Here is a 27,714-nt window from a genome sequence, read left to right as displayed (position 1 = left end):
CCAGCACCTGCTGCACCATTCAAATCATGACCCTTTTGCCTGCTAGATAAATGCACTTGTGACTATATTGTTTAGTAGTAACATTTTGCAATAATATGGGTTTAGAGGGGTCCCTAGAGCTTTCCGCCCTGGTGTCACTGAACCTGCTGCACCATTGAAATCATGACCCTTGTACCTGCAAGGCAACTACACTTGTAGGCACCGTCGTTGGGATTATGATATCCCGTTCCATTGGTCGTTTAACAGCAGTCAAACAGCCACGAAATGGCATTCGGAAACAGATTTGGGGGCCCGTAGCGGGCCCTCCTTCATCCCTGGGCCTGGGGCAAGGGTCCTAGGCGGCACCTATGGTGCCCCTGTACATATCCCTGAACCATGTGGCAGGCACCATTTCGGTGCCTGCCACGTAGTGCAGGGATACGCAAGTGCCTTTTTTTGCATTGTGGCGGGGCTGCTGACCGCATCCCCATCACAATACAAAGTATAGGTGATGCGACGTAATTCGGATTGTGGGAGGCCACCTCATAGGCGGCCGGTCTGAAATCCCAAGCAATGGCGGATAGACTGATGTCCGTCCGCCATCGTAATGAGCTCCTAAGCAATAAAAAGCAAGCCTTCCATCAGACTATTAAAAGCTGCCTGCCATTTTGTGGGAAGCGATCATAATTTGACAGTAAATGGGGCTCAAACTGTGTGAATAGCTTTTGTAGAAGTATCATAAATGCATGCAGCCAGGGGAAGTAAACAAAAAAAAATCCACACAAAAGCGAATGAACAGAGTACTTCAGCAATTGTTACTGATAAGAGCCGCAAAACACACAAGATGATGGACGGAATGCTGCACAATGGCAAAACATTCACACCCAGTCACAGATCTGGGTTTAATCCATTGTTATTTTGCTCACTAAGCCACCCCAGTTCAGACATGGTCATATGCAAATCAGTCTTGACCCTGTGCCTCATGGGAACAGTCCAGCCCGAACTGCCAAGCCATGTCTTCCCTGGACCAGAATCAAGCATCCTAGGACCGGTTTCTGGCTATCAGCCGTCTTCAGCCAGGATAGCTTGACTCCAGTGGCTTAGTGAGCACGGGACCCATGTCTGGGCATACCCTTCCCACATAGGGTGAACAGCACAACACACAAGATGATGGACGGAATGTTGCACAATGGCAAAACATTCAATCCATCGTTATTTTGCTCACCAAGCCACCCCAGTTCAGACAAGGCCATATGCAAATCAGTCTTGACCCTTTGCCTCATGGGAACAGTCCAGCCCGAGCTGCCAAGCCATGTCTTCCCTGGTCCAGAATCAAGCATCCTAGGACCGGTTTCTGGCTATCAGCCGTCTTCAGCCAGGAAAGCTTGACTCCAGTGGTTTAGTGAGCACGGGACCCATGTCTGGGCATACCCTTCCCACATAGGGTGAACAGCAAAACACACAAAATGATGGACGGAATGTTGCACAATGGCCCGGTGCCCGCTATGGCCAGTCCGGCCCTGGTCGCGAGACCTAAAAACACATGGAAGCCAGTGGCTGAAGTGGGCTGACTCAAAGCACACTCGTTCATTGTATACTTCGTATTGGAATTTTTTGAAAAATTGACTACATTAAGTCTTTCAAGCAATTAAAGTGGTGTCTGCAGCTAGACCTACACATTTGGTATTCTAGACGGCCAAAGCTGCCTGTAACTTGACTGAAAAGGGCTACCAGTTACACTGGAATAGCTCTTTTATTTGAGCTGCTGTTTTGTACTAAATATTCAAGGGGGGGTGTTAGGGAGGCAATATATTTTGAGATTAGAGGACAGGAAAGACACTTAAGCCTACTCGTATTTGCAGATCTACATGTGAAGTAAGCATTTGTAAGTAAGGGTGTGTACAAAGGGAATTTACGGCCTCAACTCTGTAAGGGACATGGTGTGCTCCAAAAGTATTAAAACTCGTATGTCACACAGGCTTTTGCCTTTTTGTTTTGTAAACCCGCATAAATAACAGATTTCCGTTACTTTTAGAATGCAAATAAAATATAATGCTTTATGAAGGTTTGTTCTATGCCAGAGCATCTATAGATGAGATCTGCATGGACCACAATTTAAGATAAACCACCAGCTTTGAGTTTTTTATTTTTATTTGTCGGTCCAGTAAAGCATATTGCAGTTTATAGAATAATACTGTATGGTACATTCGTGAACTATCTGAAATATTAAGTACTAAAACATATTTCTTCAGATAACAAATACTTTTTTACATTTCAGATTAAACCAGTTGTCCACAGTGGTATTGTTGTTTCTTCCAAGTGGGCCAACTATGTACGGGATTCATGCACTATAAAGTAAGTATTCTAACATACAGTGATGAAAACTTGGCATTGGTTTCAACAGTTTAGATTTCTTTCATTGCAGTTAGGCAAACTATGTTACATTACATGGTGCTTGTGATTAAGAGTTAGAAGAGCTTGATTTATGTCTCTAAAAGGGCTTGATTCCTGGCAGTGTGTAAGAGTGAAACCCTTCCAAGCCAGATGTGTGACCCTGCTACAGGAATCTTCGAGAAGCCAAAGATTAGTCCAGGTTGTCTGTGGAGAGTCCAATTATATGTTAGAGATAGTACATTTTTACAAAAGTACATATAATGCAAAACACTAATAAATATAACAAAAATCACTAATAATAGACAACAGTAATAAGTGAAAATACCTCATGGAAAACAAAGGAGAAATCCTAATTTTTAGAACAAGAAGGGCCACACTAGCTCAGTGAATCACGAGTAATTCAAAAATTCTTTGTAATTCAAACATTCTGTGCTGATAGACCCTACCAAACCACTGTATTTGGTTAATATTGTTTTGAAACAGTACACTTGCATGTTTTTATGGTATCAGACTAGGGATTGTGCGCACAGCACAATGGGTGCTAAGCTTGATGAGTACCAAGATGTATTATTTTAAGTTTTATCGAAATAACATGCAAGAGTGTCATATGGTGTAGTGTGTATATATGTTAGAGATAGTACATTTTTACAAAAGTACATATAATGCAAAACACTAATAAATATATCAAGAAGCATTTGCAATGCAATAGGTCTCGCATTAGCAAAGTTTTAGTTATTGGTATTGTAAATGACAATTCTTTTATTTATGTTTTGTTTTTGAAAATAGCGAAATTAATAGCTTTGTCATTTACAATGCCAATAGTTATAAGTTTCGCAAATGTGACACCTATAGCATTTGTAATGCAATATGTGTTGTATTTACGTCACTTACATGTATTGATATTACAAATAACAATGGCTTTTAATTTTTTTAAATAATTAATACTTAAATAAAATTTATTATAATTTATAATGGCAATAGCTTAAACTTTTGTAAATAACGTTTGTGAAGATTATGTTCAGTGTATTTTATTGTGACGAAAATCCAAGAACAGAAGTGAAATATTAACATCTTTTTGTTACATTTGTAATAAAGCTTGAAACATTGAGAGAACAAATTTGAACCTGTTGTTGTTGAATGGTTGCACAGATTGATGCTGTGGTGGCGCTGAGTGATGTTGTGATGGCGAACGAGTGATGCTGTGGCTTTCAGTGATGCGGTGGTAGCGCATAGTGAAGTTGTGGTGCCCCTGAGTGATGGTGTGGTGGTGCTGAGTGATGCTGTATGCTATGCTATGTTTTGTTTTGCTATCCTATGTTTTGTTTTGTTATGCTATGTTTTGATATCCTATGCTTTGATTTGTTATCCTATGCTATGCTGTGTTTTGTTATGTTATGCTATGTTTTGTTATCCTATGTTTTGCTATGCTATGCTTTGTTTTGCTATGCTATGTTTTGTTATGCTATGCTATGTTTTGTTGTGTTTTGCTATGTTTTGTTATGCTATGCTATGTTTTGTTTTGCTATCCTATGCTTTGTTTTGTTATGCTATGCTATGTTTAGTTTTGATATCCTATGCTTTGTTTTGTTATGCTATGCTATGTTTTGTTGTGTTCTGTTATGCTATGCTGTTTTGTTGTGTTTTGCTATTGTGGCACCTCGGGGTCGGGGTGAACATCTAGGGGGGTCGGGGTCGGGTCTACCGCCCCCTCAAACAGACTCACAGAGACCGGTGTGCGGGGTAACGCAGGTTTTATTGTTTTAAATGTTCGTTTGCGAGGTGCAGTCTTTCTGTAGTATGGCAGCGCGGTCTCCGCCTCCTCTGTCAGTCTCTGTAGGCGTTTCTCCGCGGCAGCTCTTCGCACGTCCCGGTGGCTTCTGGGACTGGGAGTCCTGGAGCCGTCCTCCACGATGCCAAGTCGTCCGCCGTGCAAGGGAGAAAGAAGAACAGCGTTTCAGCTGACTGCCGGTGTCGTAATCACGGGGAAGGGAGTGAGGGCTCACACGTGCACAACTCCTAAGGACTACGGTGGTGAGAGGTGAGGGAGGGGTAGTGCGGCAGGATGTGAGTGTGTACTACTTTCGTGGTTTAAACCACTTTAAGCCCGCCCAACCTGGAAGCCGTGCACGTACCTCTGGGAGCCACACTTCCCTTGTTGAAGTGTGGCTGGGCGAAGCGCCTTCCTGGTGGCCTCCTGGCTTGTCGGTCTCTCCCTTCCGATGTCGACCCTCCGTGCGTCCTTCCCTCTCCTCGTCTGGGTTCGCCTCCGCGCTTCTCCTCCGTTCTCCCGCTCTTACTTCGGCCTCGGGTCTCAGATGTTCTTTGGTTTCCCGGCTCCTCTCTGCTCCGATGCCTCCCTCGCTCCTTTGCTCTCGTCTCTCCTCCGCCTTCGTGCTCCTCTCGCCTTCGTCCTCGCCTCTCCAACCGTCCGCCTCTCCGTCTTCACCTCCGGGTGTGTAACACACCTGTGTGGTGTCTTGGGCGGCTTTTACCTGCTCAAAGGGGGCGTATGAGGTGACGTCTTCACTGTCCAGTTCCGCCCAATTAAAGAAGCAGGACTCTCCAGCCTCCTCGTGATCCAGACCGTCCGAGTCTTCCGCGCTCCTCCAGGCGTCGGTATGCTGCACAAAAAGAGGGGAGACAGGTGACTCAGGCCACCCCGGACCCACCCCGTCACACCCCTCCCCCCTTAGATTCTCCCGATCGGGGAGAGGAAACCGGGAGAGAAAGTCCGCATTGGCATTGTCTTTCCCCCTGCGGTGCAGTACTTGGAAGGAGAAGGGTTGCAATGACAGGAACCACCTCATGACCCTCGGGTTGTTGGAAGCGTTGCGGCTCATCCATAGGAGCGGGGCATGATCGGTGTACAGTGTGAACGTGTGACCCTCCAGGTAATACCTCAGCTTATCTACAGCCCACTTTATCGCCAGACATTCCTTTTCTATGGTTGGGTACCTCACCTCCCTGGGGAACAATTTCCGGCTGATAAAGAGGATAGGGTGCTCATGTCCGTCCTCCGTCGCTTGCGACAGGACAGCCCCGATCCCGAAGTCGGAGGCATCCGTGTGCAACACGAAGGGACGGGAGAAATCGGGGGATATGAGAACCGGTCGGGAGGTGATTGTCTTTTTGAGCGTGTAAAACGCTTTACTCATCTCCGGTGTGGGTCTCCGGAAGTCCACTTTCGGGGTTTTCTTCAGGGTGTCTGTGAGGGGGGCTGCAATGTCGGAAAAGGCGGGGATGAATCTCCGGTAGTACCCCACCAACCCCAGGAAGGCCCTCATCTTGCGGAGGTTGGTGGGAAAGGGGGTGTCCGAGATGGCACGCACTTTTTCGTTCTGGGGTTCGATGAGTCCCCTTCCCAACACGTAGCCCAGGTATTTCACCTTCTGGAATCCGATCCTCGATTTCTTAGCATTGATGTGGAGCCCGGCTTCGGTTAATCGCAGCAGGACGGTCTCCAGGTGTCGGAGGTGTGTTTCCCAGTCCGGGCTAAAAATGATGATGTCGTCCAAGTACGCTGAACTGTAAGCCTGGTGTTCTCGTAGTACCTCGTTCATTAACCGCTGGAAGGTTGCTGGTGCTCCATGTAGCCCGAACGGGAGGACAGTGAACTCGTACAACCCGTCCGGGGTTGAGAATGCTGTTTTCTTGCGATCCTCTTCCCGTAGTGGCACCTGCCAGTATCCCTTGGTGAGGTCTAGGGTGCTGATGAATCGGGCTTCGCCCAATTTTTCGATTAATTCGTCTATCCTTGGGATTGGATAGGCGTCAAAAGATGACACAGCATTCAAGGCCCGGAAGTCCATGCAGAACCTGCTGCTCCCGTCCGGTTTGGGTACCATCACGATCGGGGATGACCATTCACTCCGCGAGGGGCGGATGACACCCAGGCGTAGCATTTCCTTTACCTCTTTGCTTATGGCTTCCCGTTTGGCGGCCGGTATCCTGTACGGACGCTGTTTGACTATGGTCCCACTTGGTGTCTCGATTCGGTGTTCGGCCAGGTTCGTAGATCCCGGGAGGTCGGAAAAGATGGTCGCCCGCCGAGTAAGAACATGGTGTAGCCCTTCTCGCTGCTCCGGGAACAGTTCTTCATTGATGACAAGATGGCGTAGGGTGTTTTCCTTCTGGGTGTCTTTCGCCGGGTGTGAATAGGCCACGACGGGAGGGGCTCCGAGCCATTTTTTTAGGACGTTGATATGAAACACCTGGCTTCTTCTCCCTGATAACCGCAGTCGGTAGGTTGTGTTACCGATGCTGTCGATGACCTGATATGGTCCCTGCCACTCCGTTTGGAACCTTTTCGAGGTGGATGGCAGCAACACTAGAGCCCAATCGTTTACTTCCAGCTTTCTCCATTTCTTTCCTTTGTCGTAGTGGTGTTTTTGTTTGGTTTGACTTTTCTCCAGTTGCGAATAAGCCAGCTCCCGTATTTTCCCGATTTGGTTTTTTAGGGTTTGGCTGTACTCTAGGAGCGTTTTCGTATCTCTTATAGGCTCGGCCTCCCAGTACTCCTTTGTCATATCCAACAGGCTCCGGGGCTGTCTTCCGTACAGCATTTCAAAGGAAGAACACCCCAGGCTGCTCTGGGTTTGCCCTCTGATGACATAGAGAGCAAGAGGAAGCAGCCGGTCCCAGTCTTTTTGGTTGGCTGTCAGCATTTTCTTCAGGATGGACTTGAGGGTCCCGTTATACCGCTCCACGAGACCGTCCGTCTGTGGGTGGTATATAGATGTCTTGATCTGATGCATGTTCAACAGGTGGCACACCTCTTTCATGACGCGGGACATGAAGGGGGTGCCTTGGTCAGTAAGCACCTCCTTCGGGAAGCCGACTCGGGAGAACAGTTCCAGGAACTTCTCGGCTATGTTTTTGGAGGTGGGGGATTTAAGGGGAAAGGCCTCGGGATATCTGGTGGCATAGTCCACAATGACCAGGGCGTATTGGTTTCCCCTGTTCGTTTTCGGGAGCGGGCCGATGAGATCCATTGCCACCCTCTCGAAGGGGGTCCCGATGATCGGTAGCGGCTGTAGGGGGGCTGCTGGGGGTCTGTGTACGTTTTTGCGTTGACACACGTCACAGACCTGGCAGTGGGTCTTGATGTCTTGGTAGACCCCGGGCCAGTAGAAATTCCTCAGGATGTTCTGGGTGGTTTTCTCGCTCCCGATGTGCCCTGCAAGGAGATGGGTGTGAGCGTAGAACAGTATCTGCTCCCTGAAACATACCGGGACCAAGAGTTGTTTTGGCTCGGTTTCCTTCGCCTGTCTGTATAACAGGTCCTCCTGTATCAAAAACCGAGGGTAGCGGGGGTTCGGGTTGTCCTGTTCTGCATGGGCCTGTTCCCAGGCGTTGAACAACGTTGAATCGTTGGCTTGTGCGAATTGGAAACTCCGGTCTCCCTCCCATGGGTCAGGGGCCACGAGCACGGTTTTGGGGTCCCCCCTCCCGCCCATCAGCTTCTCCGCAATCAGGTCCAGAAAGTGGGGGTTGTCAGTCCCTAGTAGGAGTTCCTCTGGAAGGTTGTCCATAACCCCCACCTTTACCACCACCTGCCGCCCCCCTTCCAACTCTATAGGGACGCTGGCGACCTGGTAGCTCTTTACGTCACCATGCACACACTTAATGTGTACCAATGAGTCGGGCATTACCTGGGAGTCACACACAAACTTACCCTGTATCACCGATTGTTTGCAGCCAGAGTCCAACAGGGCTTTTACCGTCCTGCCATTTACCAGGACACTCACGTGATAAGCGCCACCCAGCTCCGCGGAAAACAGAACAGCCCGAGGCAGGTAGCCGACCTCCATGGGTTCCTCTTGTGTTCTCTTCTTTGGGCAAAACCGGGCTATGTGGCCCCAGGTGCCACAATCGAAACATTGAGGGCCTCTCATAGTGGACACATCGGGGTTCAATGGTCTGGGTGCAGGAAACCCGGGAGGAGGTCTGGGTTTCCGGTCTACTCGAACCGGTGGTCTTGTGGGTTTTTCCGGTTCCATCGGGTGTAACCGGGGTTGCGCCCTTGAATAGGTGGAGGCCATCTCCATCGCTTGGGCTGTGGTCAAGTTGGAGTGTTGTCGCAACCAGCGCTGGGTCCCAAACGGCAGAGCCTCCAGGTACTGCTCCAGGTAGATCTTGTCCATTATGGCCTCTTTAGTGCTCAGGGCGGGGGTCAACCACTTGTCAGCCGCTGCTTTCAGCCGGAAAAACAGGGTTTTGGGGTTTTCGCCCGGTGTTCCTCTCTCCTTGCGAAAACGGGCGCGATATGCTTCTGCATCCAGCCCTAAGTGATCCAGGATGATAGTCTTTATCTGGGCATATGGGGTCTGTCCCGTTCCGTTGGCCACTTGATACGCGGCCTGGGCCTCTCCTGTCAAGAGCGGGGCAAGGAAGAACGGCCACTTCTCCAATGGCCAACCACACGCCAGGGCGACTCTCTCAAAGTTAATCAGGAAGGCATCCGGGTCGTCCCCAGCCACGTATTTTTGTAAAGAGATGCCTGAGGGGGTGGGGGTGTGTTGTCTTACCACTTCCCTCACTGGGTTCCCAGCTGGGTCGATCCTCAGCGGTTGTAGTTCCTCGATTGTCTTCACCACGCTTTCCCGTAGGGCAACCCTGTCGGCCTGGGCGGTGACAAGCTGCTGTTCCACGGCCCAGCCCAGCTGCTCCTGCCCTTTCACCAGACGCTGTAGTAGCTCCTCCATCTTTGTATCCCAGATGGCTACTGTGCCCACATTCTCCACCACTTGTGGCACCTCGGGTCAGGGTGAACGTCTAGGGGGGTCGGGGTCGGGTCTACCGCCCCCTCAAACAGACTCACAGAGACCGGTGTGCGGGGTAACGCAGGTTTTATTGTTTTAAATGTTCGTTTGCGAGGTGCAGTCTTTCTGTAGTATGGCAGCGCGGTCTCCGCCTCCTCTGTCAGTCTCTGTAGGCGTTTCTCCGCGGCAGCTCTTCGCACGTCCCGGTGGCTTCTGGGACTGGGAGTCCTGGAGCCGTCCTCCACGATGCCAAGTCGTCCGCCGTGCAAGGGAGAAAGAAGAACAGCGTTTCAGCTGACTGCCGGTGTCGTAATCACGGGGAAGGGAGTGAGGGCTCACACGTGCACAACTCCTAAGGACTACGGTGGTGAGAGGTGAGGGAGGGGTAGTGCGGCAGGATGTGAGTGTGTACTACTTTCGTGGTTTAAACCACTTTAAGCCCGCCCAACCTGGAAGCCGTGCACGTACCTCTGGGAGCCACACTTCCCTTGTTGAAGTGTGGCTGGGCGAAGCGCCTTCCTGGTGGCCTCCTGGCTTGTCGGTCTCTCCCTTCCGATGTCGACCCTCCGTGCGTCCTTCCCTCTCCTCGTCTGGGTTCGCCTCCGCGCTTCTCCTCCGTTCTCCCGCTCTTACTTCGGCCTCGGGTCTCAGATGTTCTTTGGTTTCCCGGCTCCTCTCTGCTCCGATGCCTCCCTCGCTCCTTTGCTCTTGTCTCTCCTCCGCCTTCGTGCTCCTCTCGCCTTCGTCCTCGCCTCTCCAACCGTCCGCCTCTCCGTCTTCACCTCCGGGTGTGTAACACACCTGTGTGGTGTCTTGGGCGGCTTTTACCTGCTCAAAGGGGGCGTATGAGGTGACGTCTTCACTGTCCAGTTCCGCCCAATTAAAGAAGCAGGACTCTCCAGCCTCCTCGTGATCCAGACCGTCCGAGTCTTCCGCGCTCCTCCAGGCGTCGGTATGCTGCACAAAAAGAGGGGAGACAGGTGACTCAGGCCACCCCGGACCCACCCCGTCACAGCTATGCTATGCTTTGTTATGCTATGCTATATTATGTTATGCTATGCTATGTTTTGTTGTGTTTTAGTATGCTATGCTTTGTTTTGCTATGCTATGCTTTGTTATGCTATGTTTTGTTATGCTATGCTAAGCTTTGTTTTCTTATGCTATGCTATGTTGTGTTTTGTTATGCTATGCCATGTTTTGTTGTTTTGTGTTATGCTATGCAATGTTTGCTATGCTTTGCTATGCTATGTTTTGTTATGTATGCTATGTTTTGCTGTGTTTTGTTATGCTATGCTTTGTTTTGTTATGTTATGCTATGTTTTGTTATGTTATGCTAGGTTTTGTTCTGCTATGTTTTGTTGTGTTTTGTTATGCTATGCTATGTTTTGTTGTGTTTTGTTATGCTATGCTATGTTTTGTTATACTGTGCTATGTTTTGTTTTGCTATGCTATGTTTTGTTGTGTGTTGGTATGCTATGCTATGCTTTGTTATGTTTTGGTATGCTATGTTTTGTTTTGTTATGCTATGTTTTGTTTTGCTATCCTATGCTTTGTTTTGTTATGCTATGCTATGTTGTGCTATCCTATGCTTTTCTTTGTTCTGCTATGCTATGCTGTGTTTTGTTATGCTGATGAGGGTGAGTAAGGGTGAGTGAGGGTGTGTGAGGGTGTGTGAGGGTGTGTGAGGGTGTGTGAGGGTGAGAGGGTGTGGGAGGGTGAGAGGTTGAGTGAGGGTGAGGGTCTGTGAGGGTGAGGGGGTGTGGGGGTGAGGGGGTGTGGGGGTGAGGGGGGGTGAGGGTGAGGGGGTGAGAGGGTGAGGGTGTGTGTGAGGGTGAGGGTGTGAGAGGGTGAGGGGGTGTGAGGGTGGGTGAGGGTGGGTGAGAGGGTGTGTGAGGGTGAGAGGTTGAGTGAGGGTGGGGGGGTGTGAGGGTGAGAGGGTGGGTGAGGGTGTGAGAGGGTGAGGGGGTGTGAGGGTGGGTGAGAGGGTGTGTGAGGGTGGGTGAGAGGGTGAGGGGGGTGTGAGGGTGAGGGGGTGTGAGGGTGAGTGTGTGTGAGGGAGTGTGAGGGGATGTGAGGGTGAGGGGTGTGGGGGTGAGGGGGTGGGAGTGTGAGGGTGGGGGAGTGTGAGGGTGGGGAGTGTGAGGGTGTGTGAGGGTGAGGGGGTGTGAGGCTTGTGAGGGTGAGGGTGAGGGTGTGTGAGGGTGAGAGGGTGTGTGAGGGTGAGGGAGTGTGAGGGGATGTGAGGGTGAGGGGGTGTGGGGGTGTGAGGATGAGGGTGGGGAGTGTGAGGGTGGGGGAGTGTGAGGGTGAGGGTTGTGAGGGTGTGTGAGGGTGAGGCATGAGGGGGTGAGAGGGTGTGTGAGGGTGAGAGGGTGTGGGAGGGTGAGGGTGTGTGAGGGTGAGGGGGAGTGAGGGTAAGGGGGTGTGGGGGTGAGGGGATGTGGGGGTGTGAGGGTTGGGGATGTGAGGGTGAGGGTGTGTGTGAGTGAGAGGGTGAGGGTGTGAGAGGGTGAAGGGGTGTGAGGGTGGGTGAGGGTGGGTGTGAGGGTGAGGGGTGTGTGGGGGTGTGTGAGGGTGAGTGTGTGTGAGGGTGAGGGAGGGTGAGGGGATGTGAGGGGGTGTGAGGGTGAGGGTGGGGGAGTGTGAGGGTGGGGGAGTGTGAGGGTGGGGGTGGGGGAGTGTGAGGGTGTGTGAGGGTGAGGGGGTGTGAGGGTGAGTGAGGGTGAGAGGGCTGTGAAGGGGGTGAATGAGGGTGAGGGGATGAGGGTGTGTGAGGGTGAGGGTGTGAGGGTGAGGGGATGTGAGGGTGAGGGTGTGAGGGTGAGTAAGGGTGTGTGAGGGTGGGTGCAGGTGAGGGTGTGAGGGTGAGTGAGGGTGTGTGAGGGTGAGAGGGTGTGAGGGTGTGTTAAGGTGAGGAGGTGTGAGGGTGAGGGTGTGTGAGGGTCCGAAGTAAATGGTGGCAGGTCAGACATCATAAGACAGAGAGAAACACAAATGTTAAGATAACAGTGCTCGAAGGGGTTGTGAGAAGGTAGAAATGGGATTAAAGGAGAAAGGATGAAAAGTTAAGTAGGAAAGAGGCCAGAAAGGAGACACAAAGGAGTGGAGTGTGTGGCGGAAACAGGGAAAAGTAGAAAAGAATGGAGATGGATCCGAGAGGGTGCAAGTAGGGTCACATGCGGGAGAAGGAAGACTCGGTAGGAGAGTGTGATGAGGGTGATGCTAAAGAGAACAAACAAAAAGACACGAGTGTGCAGAAAAAAGAGCGTAAATTAGACATGAGCACAGGCATGACAGAAGGAAGAGCAAGCGGTTCGTATGGGAAAGCCTGCAGGAGAGAACACACAAAAAGGTAAGACCTAGAGAGAGCAATGGATTGTTACAGAATAAATAGTAGAAGGGGAGTGCGTGGGGTATGATTCGAATAAAACAAGGACTGGGCTAGAAGGGAGGGGGGAATGCCAGCAGGAAGGGAGGGGATGACAAATGGTAAACATTTCGCGGACGCTTTGATGTTCCCAGTAGCCGCGTGGCTGACTGAGAACATCAAAGCAGCCGCAAAATTGCTCCCAAAGCTGCAAGCGGTCAAATGGTGCACGCGCCCGAGCACATGCACTGTGTCCGATCTGCAGACTTTGGGAGCATTTTTGAAAGCCCTACTATACTCTGGCGTAACAACGCATGCATGTTGGTTCTACGAGACCTAAAAATCACTAATAATAGACAACAGTAATAAGTGAAAATACCTCATGGAAAACAAAGTAGGAGAAATCCTAATATTTAGAACAAGAAGGGCCACACTAGCTCAGTGAATCATGAGTAATTCAATAATTCTTTGTAATTCAAACATTTCTGTGCTGATAGACCCTACCAAACCACTGTATTTGGTTAATATTGTTTTGAAAATGTACACTTGCATGTTTTTATGGTATCAGACCAGGGATGTGCGCACAGCACAATGGGTACTAAGCTTGATGAGTACCAAGATGTATTATTTTAAGTTTTATCGAAATAACATACTAGAGCGTCATATGGTGTAGTGTGTATAGTATATCCATTAAACTCTTCACTTTACTACAGAGAGGAACAGCAGTACATTTATTTATGCGGTTGTTTTGCCATAATCTTTAATTGGCCTTCTAATAGTTGTCCAGTGGTTACCATCTGACTTGATTTGTAAATGTTAACAAAGCAGAAAGTCACAGAGCCAAAAGCAGGTGAGGAAAGGGAAAATGAGAAAGGGGGAGTGGTTGCGATAGCTAGAGTCTTGATTATATAAGAGGTTAAGTTGATTTCAGAAATACGCTATTGTTACCCTTGTCATGTTCAGAGGTTATCTGGAGTGTTGGGGGTTGACTAGATGTCTGTAGGGTCGACAGTAACAGAAGGGGGCTTGCCACATAAAAGGAGCGTATTTCTCCAAAGGTATATATCTATTTTGTCCCAGAGTTGTTGTGATGAGCGCAGCGGGCATTCCCCTGATGTGCCAAAGGCAAGCCTGTATGCACCCATCTATGCCGACTGGGACCAGGGGCCAGGGTCTCTGCCTCATCACCCACAGAAACAAGAATGTACTGTAGAAACTCCTTATTTGAGTTAAGAGGAGTGTAATGTCTGCAGTCACGCAATGGATATGCACAAGGTGGGCAACAGCTGTAAGTACTGCAACTATAAATTGTCTCTGAAGCTCTATGTTAGACCTGGCATCTTGGCGTGGGTCTCCCTTCCACTTTTTGTTACTGTGCCTCATGTGTTTTGCCTATGTTAGCTGCTCAGAGCACTGTCCAAGAAAACCAACTGCCCTCAAACACTAAGAAATATGGCCAGTGGGTGACCATTAATGGCAAAAAGGTGGGGGCTCTTAGAGATACAGAAGCCAGTGTGACAACTGTCAAGTGTCACATGGTGTCTCAAGAGCAGGTTGTCCCACATGCATTCTGCCGAGTCGTGAACGCCGACAACACAGAGTCAGTGTCCAATGGCTCAGGTTCCCTTTGAGTGGAGGGTGGGTCTCTGGTACTCTTCAAGTAGCTGTGAGAACTGCCATGCCTGTAGACTGTTTGTTGGGGAACGATTTGGAGAGCTCCCCTTGGGAAAAGGTGGAGAAGAGTGCTCACCTGAGGATGGTGGGCCTGCCTGACTGGGCGTGCGTGACCACCCTGTCCATGGCAGCCAGTAGGGGTGCTCAAGAGGTCCTGGAGCCTGAGGGAGAGGCCCAGGGACCGCCCTTAGAGAAAAGAGGCAGGAGGCGCGGGAAACCACCCCCTGTAGTTCCCACGGTCCAGGAGGAAGCAGACCTTGAGGGAGATGCCCTGGAACCTACAGGGGAACAGATAGCTGAACTGGGGGACCTGCCTGAACTGACCCATTGGCAGCAGGAAAGAGGCCAACCAGGGAGGAATTCTGCAGAGGGCAGAAAGAATGTCCTCTCGTGGGTCTGTGGCAGAAGGCTGCAGACCATGCCAATGGTGATCAGTCTGGATCACATCTCATTTACTAGGAGAACGACCTCCTGTATTCAGAGCCTAAGGTTGCTGAGCCTGGGTCAGCCCGTGTGCTGGTGGTACCCCAGAGCTTCAGAGCCTTCCTACTGGGGCTGGCTCACGATGTGTCATTGGCAGGGCATTTGGGGCAGGACAAGACCTTTGAAAGGCTTGTCACCCACTTTTATTGGCCTCAAATGCACAGGAGCTCAGATGTTCACTGTAGGACCTGTCAGACTTGCCAGGCAAGTGGAAAGAGTGAGAGGAAGCAGAAGGCTCCTCTCCAGCCATTCCCTGTGGTGAGTACCCCATTCCAGCGAGTGGGGATTGACATTGTGGGGCCACTGGACCCCAGGACAACCATGGGCAACAGGTTCATCCTGGTCCTGGTGGACCATGCCTCCCGGTACCCCGAAGCCATCCCTCTGAGGACAGTGACGGCCCCCGTGGTGGGACGTGCACTGATGGGGAATTTTCTCCAGAGTGGGATTCCCTCTAGAGGTGATGTCTGACCGGGGTACCAATTTCATATCCAAGTATATGAAATCCCTTTGGCAAGAGTGTGGTGTAACCTACAAGTTTCCTACCTCGAGTGAAATCACACCCGACCACAGTGCACAGTGGTCGGGTGTGATTTCACTCGAGGTAGGAAGGTTCAGTTCAGGCACGTGAGGACAAACGAGCTACCACTGTTGCACACATATGAATATTTGCCTAAAACAAAATCACTGAATATCTAAAATTCAAACTTATAGAGGTGTGCTTCTCCCCCATATTCACTTCAGTAACCTACAAGTTTACCACACCTTACCACCCCAAGGAAATGGGTTGGTTGAGAGATTCAACCGTATCCTCAAAGGCATGATAATGGGCCTGGAAAAACCCATGAGGCGTAAGTGGGACGCCCTCTTACCGTGCCTTCTCTTTGCTTACCGTGAGGTGGCACAGAAGTCTCTAGGGTTCAGCCCCTGTGAGTTCCTGTATGGACACCCAGTGAGAGAACCTCTAAGTCTGGTCAAAGAAGGCTGGGAGCAATCTCCCAGGAAACCTCCCCAGAGTGTATATAGCTACATGCTGGCCTTCAGGAACCAGACTAGGTGTTTCAGAGCACTTGCTGAGGCAAACCTGGAAACCAGCCAGGAGGAGATGAAGCGGTGGTACGACCAGAATGCCACTCTGGTAGAGCTTCAGCCTGGTCAGAAAGTGTGGGTCTTGGCCCCCGTGGAGGCTTGTGCGCTCCAGGATAAGTGGACCGGCTCCTTTGAGGTTGTGGAGCGCAAGAGTCCTGTTACCTATTTGGTGGACTTGCAGTCTCCCAGGAACCCCTTGAGGGTCCTGCATGTCAACCGCCTTAAGCCCCACTTGGAGAGGTCCGAAGTGGGCATGCTCTTGGCAACAGATGCTGGAATGGAGGAGGAGACTGAGCCTCTTCCTGACCTCCTTACAGCCACAGAACAAGATGGGTCAGTGGATAGAGTTAACTTCTCTCCCATTCTCTTTTTTAAGACACCTTTGGGTGAGTTTAGAAGTTTTTCAAACCGTTTTCTCTGAGCAGGCACACTGAACAATTTGAATACTTATGTTCACAAATTGGCTAAATTTTTGCCCACCCCCAGTCATGGTACCAGTAGCCATATCCACCCAACTGGATATTTCCAGGGAGCAGGGATTACCCTAGCAAGTAAGGCTAAGAACAGCAGATGCACTTTATAAATTGTCTCTATGTGTAGCTCCTGCTTTGTTCTTTGATGGGATGCCACACAAACAAAAAGCATTTTACTTCAGCATAGTGGAATGTTGATTAGTGGGTTAAACCTGAATCAAATATCCCAGCTTTACATTTTTCATACTAGCATGCACCATTAAACATAGTATGTGCTATGTGCATCGGCAAGCTCTTGCCTGGCTTTGTGTGAATTAGCATATTTCAGCCTCTTTCTCACCACAGTGGCCCACATTGCCACATGTGAACCTTGTTTTACATCAACAGCATCACTGATAGAACCACTCTATCACTGTGTCAGGAGGTGCTGGCAAGCACAGCTTGACTGTCTCAACATCAGTCCTACGTACAGCATCCTTGCTTGCTGTTACAACTCCTGGAATCTGGAATTTCTTTTCCACACTCAATTTGTTTGAAAGTCAATGGAAAACTTCACAAAGTTGCACAATTGGACGCTTTCTAGAGGTTTGCATGCAAAATCTGTTCTGGTATGTGGATTTGTATGGTGCAACCAATCACTCATGAGGGTATCCTTGTGCTTGAGCAGGCGTGTAGGCAATAGACTAATGGTGTTGGGTGTTCGGCCCACAGAATTTGTTGATGAGCCAGGGAGATTCTGGATGCGATAAAGTAAAATGCTTGGCCTCCTGTTCTGCTTTTGTTGATGTGGGGTGTGTGTGTGAGTTAAAGTGATGCTAAGCATATGTGTCTGGTGTTTTGGTGGAAATAAATGTGGTTGTTCAGGTATGTTGGCCTAGTGTTGTGCAGTACCTTGTATGCGTGCATGGGGAGTTTGAATTGACTGCATATGTGGCAGGAGAGCCATTGGAGCCCTCCAAGAAGTGGTGAAATGTGGGTGTGTCGTGGGAGGTAAATACTGAGTCTTGTTGCAGTGTTCTAGATAGTCTAGAGTCAGTGGAGGAGATGGTTAGAGATCATGGTGTAGAGTGCATTGCTGTAGTCTAATCTGCTTGTCATGAGGGCTTGCGTGACGGTATGTTTGGTGTTCAGGGCCATTTGGAGATCTTGTGGAGCATGTGGAGAATATGGAAGAAGAAGTAGCTGACTGTGTTGGCATGTGCTGTCATTTTGAGCTTGTTGTACAGATAAATTCCCATGTTTCTGGCGTGGAAGGTTGGTGTAGGTCTGAGCTATGATAGGTACCAGGTTGAGTCTCAAGGAGAGTTTTTGTATTCAGAAGTTCAGCACTTCCGTCTTGTCGCAGTTGAGTTTCAGGCAGTTGGATGCCACTTAGTGTGCTACGTTGATCACACAGTAGGAGACGTTGGCTCTGATGGACTTTTCTGTCAGAGAAAGGATGAGTTGGGTGTCATCAGTGTAGGATATGAGGGAGATGCCTTGTGATCTGATGATGTTGGAGAGTGATGTCATGTACATTTTCAACAGGGTTGGGCTAAGTATGGAGCCCTAGGGAGCAGACCAGTTTCTTGGATTCCGATGTGTAGGGTGGTAGTCTGACCCACTATATTCTTCTAGTGAGGAAAGAGCTTATCCAGTTGAGGGCCAGTCATTTTTGCCTCCATTCTGCGGTTTTCTGATGAAGGTATGGTGGGAAACTGTATCAAAGGCAGCAGATGGGTTGAGTAATATGAGGGCTGTGGTCACTCCATTGTCCAGTGTGGTGCACATCTGACCTGTAGCCATGATGAGTGGCATTCCTGTGCTGTGGTTGCTACAGAATGCTGATTGGGTGTGGTCCAGTAGGTCGTGGAGTTCAAGATAGTTGGCCAATGGTTTTTTGAGGAGGGCTTGGCCGCTGAATGTTTCCAGTCTTCTGGAAAGGTGGCGATTTGATGGGTGTTGATGTGGGTGAGGGTGTTGATGATTGGGGTCCTCCCACGCTGTAAATGTGATGGGAGTATGGGTCCGTTGGGGCACTTAAGTGTACTTTTTTTATGATCGCTGTGGTGTCTTCTTCAGTGACTGTTTTCCATTAAGTCAGGTGTTTGTCTCGGTTGGTGGTGTTCCGGTTGACAATTAGATCTTTGGGGTCTGATTGTTGTTCAAAGTTGCTGTAGATCTTTTCTATTTTGCTGTGGAAGAAGTTAAAATGGTTGTTGTAGTGTTTCTTTGATATTGTGATGGTGTGGGCTGCGACCAGGGTGGTAGTGAATTCTCTGACAATAGAGAAGATCTCCTTTCAACTGTTGGAGCTAGCCTCTATGCAATTCAAATCAAATCAGTCTTTATTTTTTCAGTCATTAAAGACACAACAAAACAGAACAGTGCAAACCTACACAAATGCATATTATATATTTATAAAGTGCTAAAAAGTACTTTTTTTTTTTAAAGTTCATAAAATGCTAAAATATTAAAACCAGTAACAAAGGATGGATTAAAAAAAATATATATGGTTGTGGGTCACAGACTTTTTCACACTGATATAATGTGAGTGACCTGGGTGATACACATTTCCATATTCTCATTTCCATGATTGAGTGAACTAGAACACATTCCTATTACACATCAGCAGATAAACATAAAATGGTATAAGTTGTATGCATAAAACATTTCTGTTATGTGTGATTGCCACACATTGCACCTTGTTTCTTCAAATTGTTTGATCGTATCCCCCACAACCAGCTCAGAAACTTGGCTGTAGCTATTACTATGTGTTCATTCGTGTTGGGCTTGAGAATAGGCAGTGCATGTATGTTGGATCTAGTGGCCAGGTTTTGGCAGATCGGCTTAAGCCATTTGTCTCTAGGGCATTTGTATGCTGGACATTTGAAAAGGATATGAGAGATTGACTCAACAGTCATTTGACATGAAGGACATATAATATCCATTGTGTTTTGCCATTTTGCAGTAAATGGTTTTATCGGAAGGAAGCCAGCCCTAAACTGATTGTACAATTTCCTGCCACATGGTTTGGTTCTAAAGTTCCAGTAGGCATCAAACTGAGTGCTGTGCTTATGCTCCAAGAGTTTTTGTGAGAGGGAAGTATTCTGGACGGATGACATACACTTTAATTTAGCCATATTCCTATAGATTTCCTTAAAGGCTTTTTTTTTATGGAAATGTGCTGCCTACTGGATCCTTCTACAAGTGGCTGAACCCCATGTCCACCAATGTACCCTTGATTTTGTGTAGCCATGTAATTTTACAAGATGTGTTGCCTTCTCTTACATGATTTATTGTATTTGCGTAGGACAACAGCTCCGGAGTAGTCCAGAGCCTTCTCCAGTATGCTATGGGCTGGAACCGAGCTATCTCCTCTATTTCACAGCAAATCAAATCAAAATATAGGAGAATTAAGGGAGTTGATTGTGGGAGCAAAGCTCTGCGTCATATAGAATCGAGGCCCTAACTTTAGCATTATATATCGTTAGTGCAGGGCCCACCGGCTTTGTTTGCGAGAGCCGGTGCTCTTTTAGTAAGACACCTGCTAGTTGGGCATGCCTTAGGGCCAATATATCGATCTGGGGTTTCCAGCTTAGCTTCTTTTCCAGGGTTACCCCCAGGTACGTAAAGGTATCGGTTTGTTCCAGCTGAGCATTGTCTATGTACACTTCCTTTCACCACTTTATGTTTATGTAAAACCATACATTTTGTTTTATCTACAATAACTACGAGCTCATGGTCACTGCAGAAGACCTTAAATCTGCCTAGAGCTCGTTGCAAACCTTTTTGTGTTTTAAATAAAATAAAGGTATCATCCGCAAACATTAAAAGGGTTCCCTTCGTGCCAGCGAGTGTGGGTGCATCTGTGGGATATGTAGAAAAATAATTAACTACCCTATTAATAGGCAATGTAAAAAGGCTGGGGCAAGGGTGCACCCTTGACCGACTGCTTTTGTTAGCGGGAACCTATCCGTGATCTTTCCCTGAGAGCCCCAACTGAACTCGTGCAATTTGACAATTAAAACAAGGAGTTCTGGTGGCATCCCTGATTCCTTCAAGGCATCCCTTAGCTTATTACGGGGGACACAGTCAAACGCAGATTTAAGATCTATGAATGCTGCATACAAGGTGCCCCCAGCAATAATTACAGAATGCCGTTAGAGCAGCATAAATCTAAAAACCTGGTAGATAGTGCTGACATGCAAACGGAAACCAGCCTGGAAAGCTGATAGAATATCGTGTTCACAGATCCATGTTTGAGTTCGACTCAGTAAAAGCCTGGCTATGATTTGTTTAATCGAGTGTATTGGGCTTTTAGGCCCGTAGTTGCTTGGGCGTGTACGATCCCTCTTTTATGAATTGGTATAATTTCTGCACCTCGCCCGGAATCTGGAATGGGATCCCCACTGGCTATTGCATTTACTAGTATATGGATATACTTGAGCCAGTTAGCTCTATCGTGCCTAAATGGTCGGCAGGGATGCAATCCGGGCCAGGCGCTCTACCCTCTGGAATCGCATCCAGGGCAATTTCAACCTCTCCAATCCCAAAGGTCACAAAGGTATCAGATTCTGATATAGGTTGATGGTTTAAGTTATCAGGTATAGCGGTAAATTGGGCCTCAAAAAATGAAACCCACTGGTCAGGTGCTAAATAATTGCCTAGTGTTTAGCAAAGTCCCCACTGCCCCATTTTACCGTCTTCTAGAATTTCTGCATGCTTTTGTCATTGCTCGCAAGCAGAAGATCATTCCATCGTTTTTCATCTGACTTCTTTTTAGCTATGTTTTGAGTTTCTTTGTACAATTTCCAAGCCAATTTTATTTCCTCCATTGAGTTCTTATAGCTTGGGACAGATTCTTGTAAGCTATTCTACAGTCCTTGTTGTACCAATTTGGTGACTTTAAGTTGTCTCTGATACCAGTTTTTTTTTGTCTTAATAAAAAAGCATTTAAGCTTGTTGAACAGTTCTTCATGAGCCTGTATAATAGCACCATTTTTATTTTCCTGGGTACTTATGTTGGAGATAGTTAATAAAGTATTCCCTACCTCTGCCTTCATCTGCTCTAGAATGTTCTCTTTTTCAATTAGCATCACCCACTTCACCCTGCGCAAGTCATTTGTTGGAATTACGTCTCCAGTCACCCTCTCAATTAACTGTGACTGTGTGTTCAACCCCTGCATCTGCATTGTTAGCAATAGTGGGTTGTGGTCACTCTCACTTCTTTCTTGTACCATCATATCTAAGAGGCAAGACCACAGCTCCAGGTGAATTAAGAAATAATCAATTCTGCTGCTTCTTATGCCATTATTGAAAGTGTGCAGGCCCTTACAATCTGATGTTGTCCTCCCGTTTACAGCCCTAACGTGCCTTTCCATGCACAGACTCTTTAGTTGAAGTGCTGCCTCTTTCTATTTTTTTATCGGGGTCAAAGAGAGGGATGGAATGCCCCATTGAGAATCCTCCTCGCTACTTAGGCTTCCATCTTCATGGTCAAGCGGTTCAAATGTACAATTAAAATCTCCTGCTATGACCAAGTTGTGTCTACCCCTATGTTTCTCTGTGAAGGCTTCCAGTAGGGAGACTGTGCTAGAGAGCTTCCCACCCACCATCCCTCTGGTATATATATTAATCAGTATTGTATTTGGACCATGTTTAAACCGTAAAATATTGGGCAAAATATTGGGCCGTCTGTTGTTAACTCTTTAACCCTAAAACCAGTTGGTGCCGTACCCAAAGGGTAAGCCCAGCAGAGGGCCTCCCTTTGTGACCAACAATTGCAGGTTTGGTAAAGTTTAGATACCCTACACGGAAAATTGGACTCTGAGACCATGTCTCCTGAAAAGCCCACATGTCTTGACCCTCTATAAACAATGACCATTCGGCTGACCCTGTCTTATTTTGGAGACCCGTTAGGTTCCAAGGAGCAAAGGTCCGTATGGGTTTGGACAATTCAGAGCTTATAGTATGTGCAACTTCCTGATTGTCAGTTCCCAGGTCATTTGGCATGTTGGTGGAATCCTTCCCTACGGTTGCCGCAACCTCAAGCAGTGGCTGGAGGGGGAATAATCTGTAAACATCAATCATTGTTATCCAAATCTGAGCCCTCATTGCTTATTGAGAATGTTTTGGGGCAATTCTTGCTGTTGGTTGGTGCAGGAGGATTATATTTGATCCTAATGTTACCTGGGATCAGATGGGATGTTCTTAGGTCAAATGGCACTAAGGTATCTGCAAGATCCTCTGATTTTAGATTTAGGCATATATAGTCTGTGTTAAGGCCAGGAGTCACACATCTTTTGGTTGACAATATGTCTTCTCTAAGTACAGACGTACACTTCCTTGTATGGCGTAGCCAATGGATGCTCTTGTTGATCAAAGATTGTTCATCTTCCCCATAGGGTTTGGATGGAATTCTGGAGATGTTGGTCAGAATAATTTTTGCTCTTGAGGGGCCTACCATCAGGGAGTTAGTGAAACTGTGGTCCTTGTGTGTAGATAGCCCTGAATTTCTAGGTGGATTGGGAGATGAATTTGCTTAGCGGCCAGATTCCTTTAGCTGCTGACTGGAACTTTTACGATTGATGTAATTTACATTAATTTCTGGGTTTGGCCTTTTGTTGGTTGGCTGATACCTTCCATTAGTAATTGAATGGGAGCTTGTTTTAGGGGCAGCACATTCCTCTGTATGTCTTCTACCCATTCGGCCTATGTTGGTTGGATCAACAACACTATTTTTCGGATTCCTGGATGTTACCAGTCTGCAGGAACTCAGTGCTTTCTCATATGTTGACATGTTAAGGGTGTCTGTCAGTTTAATGACCAGCACCTTAAGGGTAGTGATAAGTTTAATGAGCAAATTTGTCTGGGTCCCTGGGTTCTCAATTGGCTGACCTGGGCAGGAGCATCTGCATGCTTTTACTGGAGTAGTAGTTGTAGTAGGCCCTACAGTCCCTGTACGCTCGATGGAATTAACCGATTGTGAGGGCAGATTGTCCTCAGCTATGTCCGTCAAGGGTGCAAATCTATTACTGCACTGCAGCTCACAGACTGTGTTGATTTGTGCAATTGTGCACAGTGTTCGGGGGCAGTCTGCTCACTAGATGGTGTGATTCCCTTCTTTGAAAGAGGAGGCGCTTGGTGTATTACTCTTTTAAACATTTCTGGAATGAATTTGGCTGGCTCCAGGGATAGTGGCCTGTCTGTTTCATTAACAACGTGGGTCCCACTTCCAATACCCGGAGGAGTAGTTAATATCACCTCACAATCACTAATGATTGCGTCTATGCGACTCTTGACACAATTGTTTGTTGCATGCTTAGAACGTTTGGCTGATTTCTTTGGCTTCCTAACCCTCCCAGTAACTCCACCTCCTGGTACTTCCACTGCCTTCCTTTTGCCCATGCTGCTATAACAATTACAATCAGTTGTTCAAGAGTGGAAAATAATTATAATATTACACAAGACTAATATCAGCATGCGGTTAATCACTACGGGGATGGACCACCAATGTTCATTAAATAGTCTCTTCAGGGATGACAGTACCCACTGCAGTCCAAATAGGACTTAGTTCGTACTTGAGTAACTACTGCACTTTGACCCTTGTACACGTTGTTAATCCAGGTGGTGAGTCCCCTTTACTGATGCCTGTAACATCCCAACCACACAAAAAAACAGTACCCTAAGTTCATTCAAGTTCGTCGTGTTCTGTGGCAGATGTTAGAGGGTTGGCTCTGCCCTGCCTCTTCCTGACAGTGACGGGCAAGGACGGGCCTGCCCTTGGCCCGCGGGGACAGCAGGCTCCTCCCTCTGGGCAAAACAGCACCCTGGGACTTAGAGTCCCCACTGGCAGCAGTGTGGTGTCTGGTAGCAGCGCATCCCGCGCTGTGATGTTCCAAGATGCTATTAAGCACGGCGGTGATGGCAGACTCCTCCCTCTGGGCAAAAACAGCACCCTGGGACTTGTAGTCCCCACTGGCAGCGGTGTGGTGTCTGGTAGCAGCGCGTCCCACCCTGTGGTGTTTCAAGGCGCTATTATGCACAGCGGTGACGGCAGCCTCCTCCCTCTGGGCAAAACAGAAACCTGGGACTTGGAGTCCCCACTGGCAGCGGTGTGGTGTCTGGTAGCAGCGTGTCCCGCGCTGCAGTGTTTCAAGGCACCTCTATGCATTTGGTCAGTGCTGTCCTTTGGTGTCTCTCAGGAGTTGGTCGTAGCAAATGAGTGTAGCCTTGTAGGTAGTTTTAGTATCTGCATTGTGGCTGGGCCTCCATTTTCTGTCTAGCTGCGTTCAGTGGCTGTTAGATTTCCAGAGGTCGTTCGCATTCCAGATGGCTTATTTGTTGGTTCTTCTTTGTCTGTTGTTTATGAGAGATACGAGGGAGTCTGCACAGGTGTTCATCAATACGTTGAGGTTGGTGATGTCCTTGTTGAGGTTATTGGTAGTGATGGGTTTGTCTGTTTTGAGGTTGCTGTGCCAGTGGGCCTCTGTTACTATGCACCACTTCCGGCTGGGAAGGTTGATAATGGCGGGAGCGTTGACTCAATGTGTGGTGACTAGGAAGTGTATGATGGAGTGGTCGTCCATGTGAGTGATGAGGCAGAGTCATTTGTGATCCCTGTCACTGGTGGTGAAGATTTGAACCAGAGTATGTCCTGAGATGAGTATAAGGTCTTTGATGAGCTTGGTGAGTCAAATGTTGTTGAGGCTTTTGAGGATGGATGTTGAGCAGGGGTTCATTGGGACTTCAAGGTGGAAATTGAGGTTGCCAAGTAGTATGAAGTCCTTGTAGCTGATAGTGAAGGGAGCAATTAAGTCTGTGGTGAGGTTGCTTGAGTTTGTTAATGGTCTTGGTAGTTGATATGCGAGGGTGCCTTTCAGGGTGCAGCTGCTGTTCATTTGCAGACTGGAGTGCATGTGCTCTAGGAAGGGGGTATTGATGTCCATGGATGTGGTGCATTTGATGGTGTCCTTATGGATGATTCTGAGTCCTCTTCCTGGCTTGTGAGGGTGGTCCTGACGTACAATCTTGCAACCTGTTGGGATAGCCACGGCAATGTCCGGTGTTGACATTGGGTTGAGGCAGGTTTCCATGAGGAAGAGGCGATCCGGTGTGCTGTTGCTGAGAGATCCCAGACCTCTGCGGTGTGTTTGCTGAGTGAGCGGGTATTGAGAAGCCTGCATGCAAGTGGCTTTTAAAGTGCTGGTTTGCTGTTTTGTGTGGCATTTGCGCAAGTGGGCAGTGAAGTTAATGGTGCATGGGGGATATGTGTGGGTGTACTGCTGCAGAGCCGAGTGAGCGAAGGGTCCCAGTGGTGTAGTGGTGGGGGCTGATTAGACCTGGGTTTGTGGTACTGGGAGAGGTCCAGGCATGGGTGGGAGCGGCGGGGCCTGCCTTTTGCGCGGCACACCCTCTGCACACGCTCTGTGCAAGGTTGCATCGCAGCTGCCAATAAGAATGTAGGAGGGGGCGTCGCTTCCGAGAGCTCCGGTGCCCCGCTGCTTGTTTAAGCGATTTTCAGCAGAGTTTTGGGGGCTGCACGAAGATCCCGGGCGCTAAGAGGACCCCTAGAAAGCAGGGGTGTTGGAGAAGTGGCGAGAGAGGCTGGATACCCCACCCGCAGAGCTGCAGTGGCCCGGTGGGATCCTCGCGGGCAGCCGAGCCCGCCATCGTGGCTGACCGGACGGCGGCGGGCCCTCACATCCAGGACCTGGCTGCTCCCTGTTCGCGGGTCCCGGCCGGGGTCCAGCCGAGCGGAGAAGTGTACCGGAGTGTGGCGCTGCCAGCGGAGACGCTGAAGTCGCCCGGTGGTGCTGGCTGTCTGGGAGGAGGTCCCGAGGCCTGACACGGCCTGTAGAAGCCCCGGCCTGCGGTGCTCCCGGCGCCCCGGAGCTGGGCAGGACAGCGGAACCTGGGGCTAGGATCCCTCAAGGCGGTCGGGGAGCCCCTGGAGGGCGGAGGCCCCCGGAAAGATTACCGGTGACTCGCCTGGAGGCTGAGGCGCGAGACGAGCTGCCTTGAGCGCGGACGTCCCGACGAGGAGTGGCGCCCGCCATTTTGTGCTCCTTGCTGGTGCGGAGGCCACGGGGACGGCGGGACTGTCCCGCTAGGGAACACTGAATCGGGCCCAGGCGGAGCAGGTGTGGAGGGCACGGACGAAACGGTGAGCTGCGCCTGCTGGGGGCCCCGGGGCCTGTTGCTGGACTGAGCGGTGAGGAGCGGTGGAGTGCTGCGAGGCCCCCTGGGGGGAGACACGGAGCGGATCCGGGCCCCTGGTGGTCAAGGCGGGCCCTGCCCTGCATATCGGCGTTGTGTGGTGCGAACAGAGGCACAGTGCTCCGCTTGGTGAGCTGAGACCTGGGAAGCTGCACCCTATCCCCCCTGCTTGGCAGTGTGGTCCCGGGGCCCCAGCTGGAAGCGAGGACTTGGCGAGGGAGTGCAGAGGCCCTGATAGTCGGTGGCAGGGCTGGGGCCGGGGAGCGGTGAGCGGCGCGCGGGCAGGCCACTGTGAACTTGAGGTGAGAGGCGCAGACCAGACCCGGGCCCTCGGCGGTGGAGGTGGGCCCCACCCGGCCTGCAAGCGCGGATTGGTGTGCATTGCGGTGGTGTTGGCTGCAGTGCTTTGGCCGGAAACTTGGACCCGCAAGCTGTACGCGCTGTTGTGCCCTGAGTCCCTGCCTTCTGCTTCTCTCTCCCCTGGCGTAGCAGCTTGGTCGCTACTCTGTGTTGCTGGACTCTGCCTGGTGGCCTTACTATGGTTGTGCTCCCTCGGGGCACTCCCCGACGCTGACTCGGGGTGACCTGGGGAGTCCCGGCCCCTGCTGCATGAGCTATTGTCACCTGGGGTGTCTGGGAGGGCCTGACAGACTGGGTGGCCTATGCATAGTGCCTGCTTGCCGCAAAGGAGCTGTACTTTGGGAGCATTGCTGGGGAGGTGAGGAGGTCTGAAGAGGCACGGCCTGGTGCGGAACCTCCCTCCCGCCTGCTCCCTTGAGTCTACGGTGCTACATCCTGACTATACTCAGCGACACGTGCTGACGGATTTCAGCTGCAGACCTGGCGATGACGAGGTCCATGGGGGGCAGAGCAGACCAGGCGGCGACGTCCAGGGACACATCGGTGATGGCCATGTGGGGCAAGGCTGGAGTGGCGGCACCAGCTGAGAACTCCTCACAGATTGCTGAGGACTTGCCCCCGGTGACTCACGCCTTTATGGCCTCCTTCATGTCTGAGCTCAAAACGGAGATAGGCTCCCTACTCTCGGAGGTGCAGTCATGCGTCAAAGAATTACGAAAAGGAGGTCACTGAGATAGGAGATAGGGTTGACGGGCTCGAGAAAATAGTCGATGCGCGCACGGAAGACCAAGAGCAGCTGTGGCAGAGAGTGGCGGCATTGGAAGAACAGAACATTGAACTACAGGTCAAGCAGGAAGATCTTGAGAACAGAAACCGTCGGAACAACCTCCGCATTCGGGGTGTTCCACTCGAAGCGGAGGGGAAAGACATCCTG

General features: G+C 49.5%; 1 protein-coding gene across 10 annotated transcripts in view; it reads left to right on the top strand.

Moving 5' to 3' along the window:
* Window positions 1-27,714, top strand: part of DCDC2C (doublecortin domain containing 2C) — a 5,988,712-nt gene that overhangs the window by 65,007 nt on the left and 5,895,991 nt on the right. For all 10 annotated transcript variants that reach the window (XM_078647857.1, XM_078647853.1, XM_078647855.1 and 7 more), the window contains one exon: window positions 2,258-2,334. In XM_078647857.1, coding sequence (XP_078503983.1) covers window positions 2,258-2,334 — 77 coding nt within the window. The remainder of the gene's footprint in view (window positions 1-2,257; window positions 2,335-27,714) is intronic.

The sequence above is a fragment of the Lissotriton helveticus genome, chromosome 6 (genome assembly GCF_964261635.1).
Source record: "Lissotriton helveticus chromosome 6, aLisHel1.1, whole genome shotgun sequence".
Classification (NCBI taxonomy): domain Eukaryota; kingdom Metazoa; phylum Chordata; class Amphibia; order Caudata; family Salamandridae; genus Lissotriton; species Lissotriton helveticus.
Note: the sequence above shows the minus strand (reverse complement) of the source record. Positions and strands in the feature narration are given on the sequence as shown.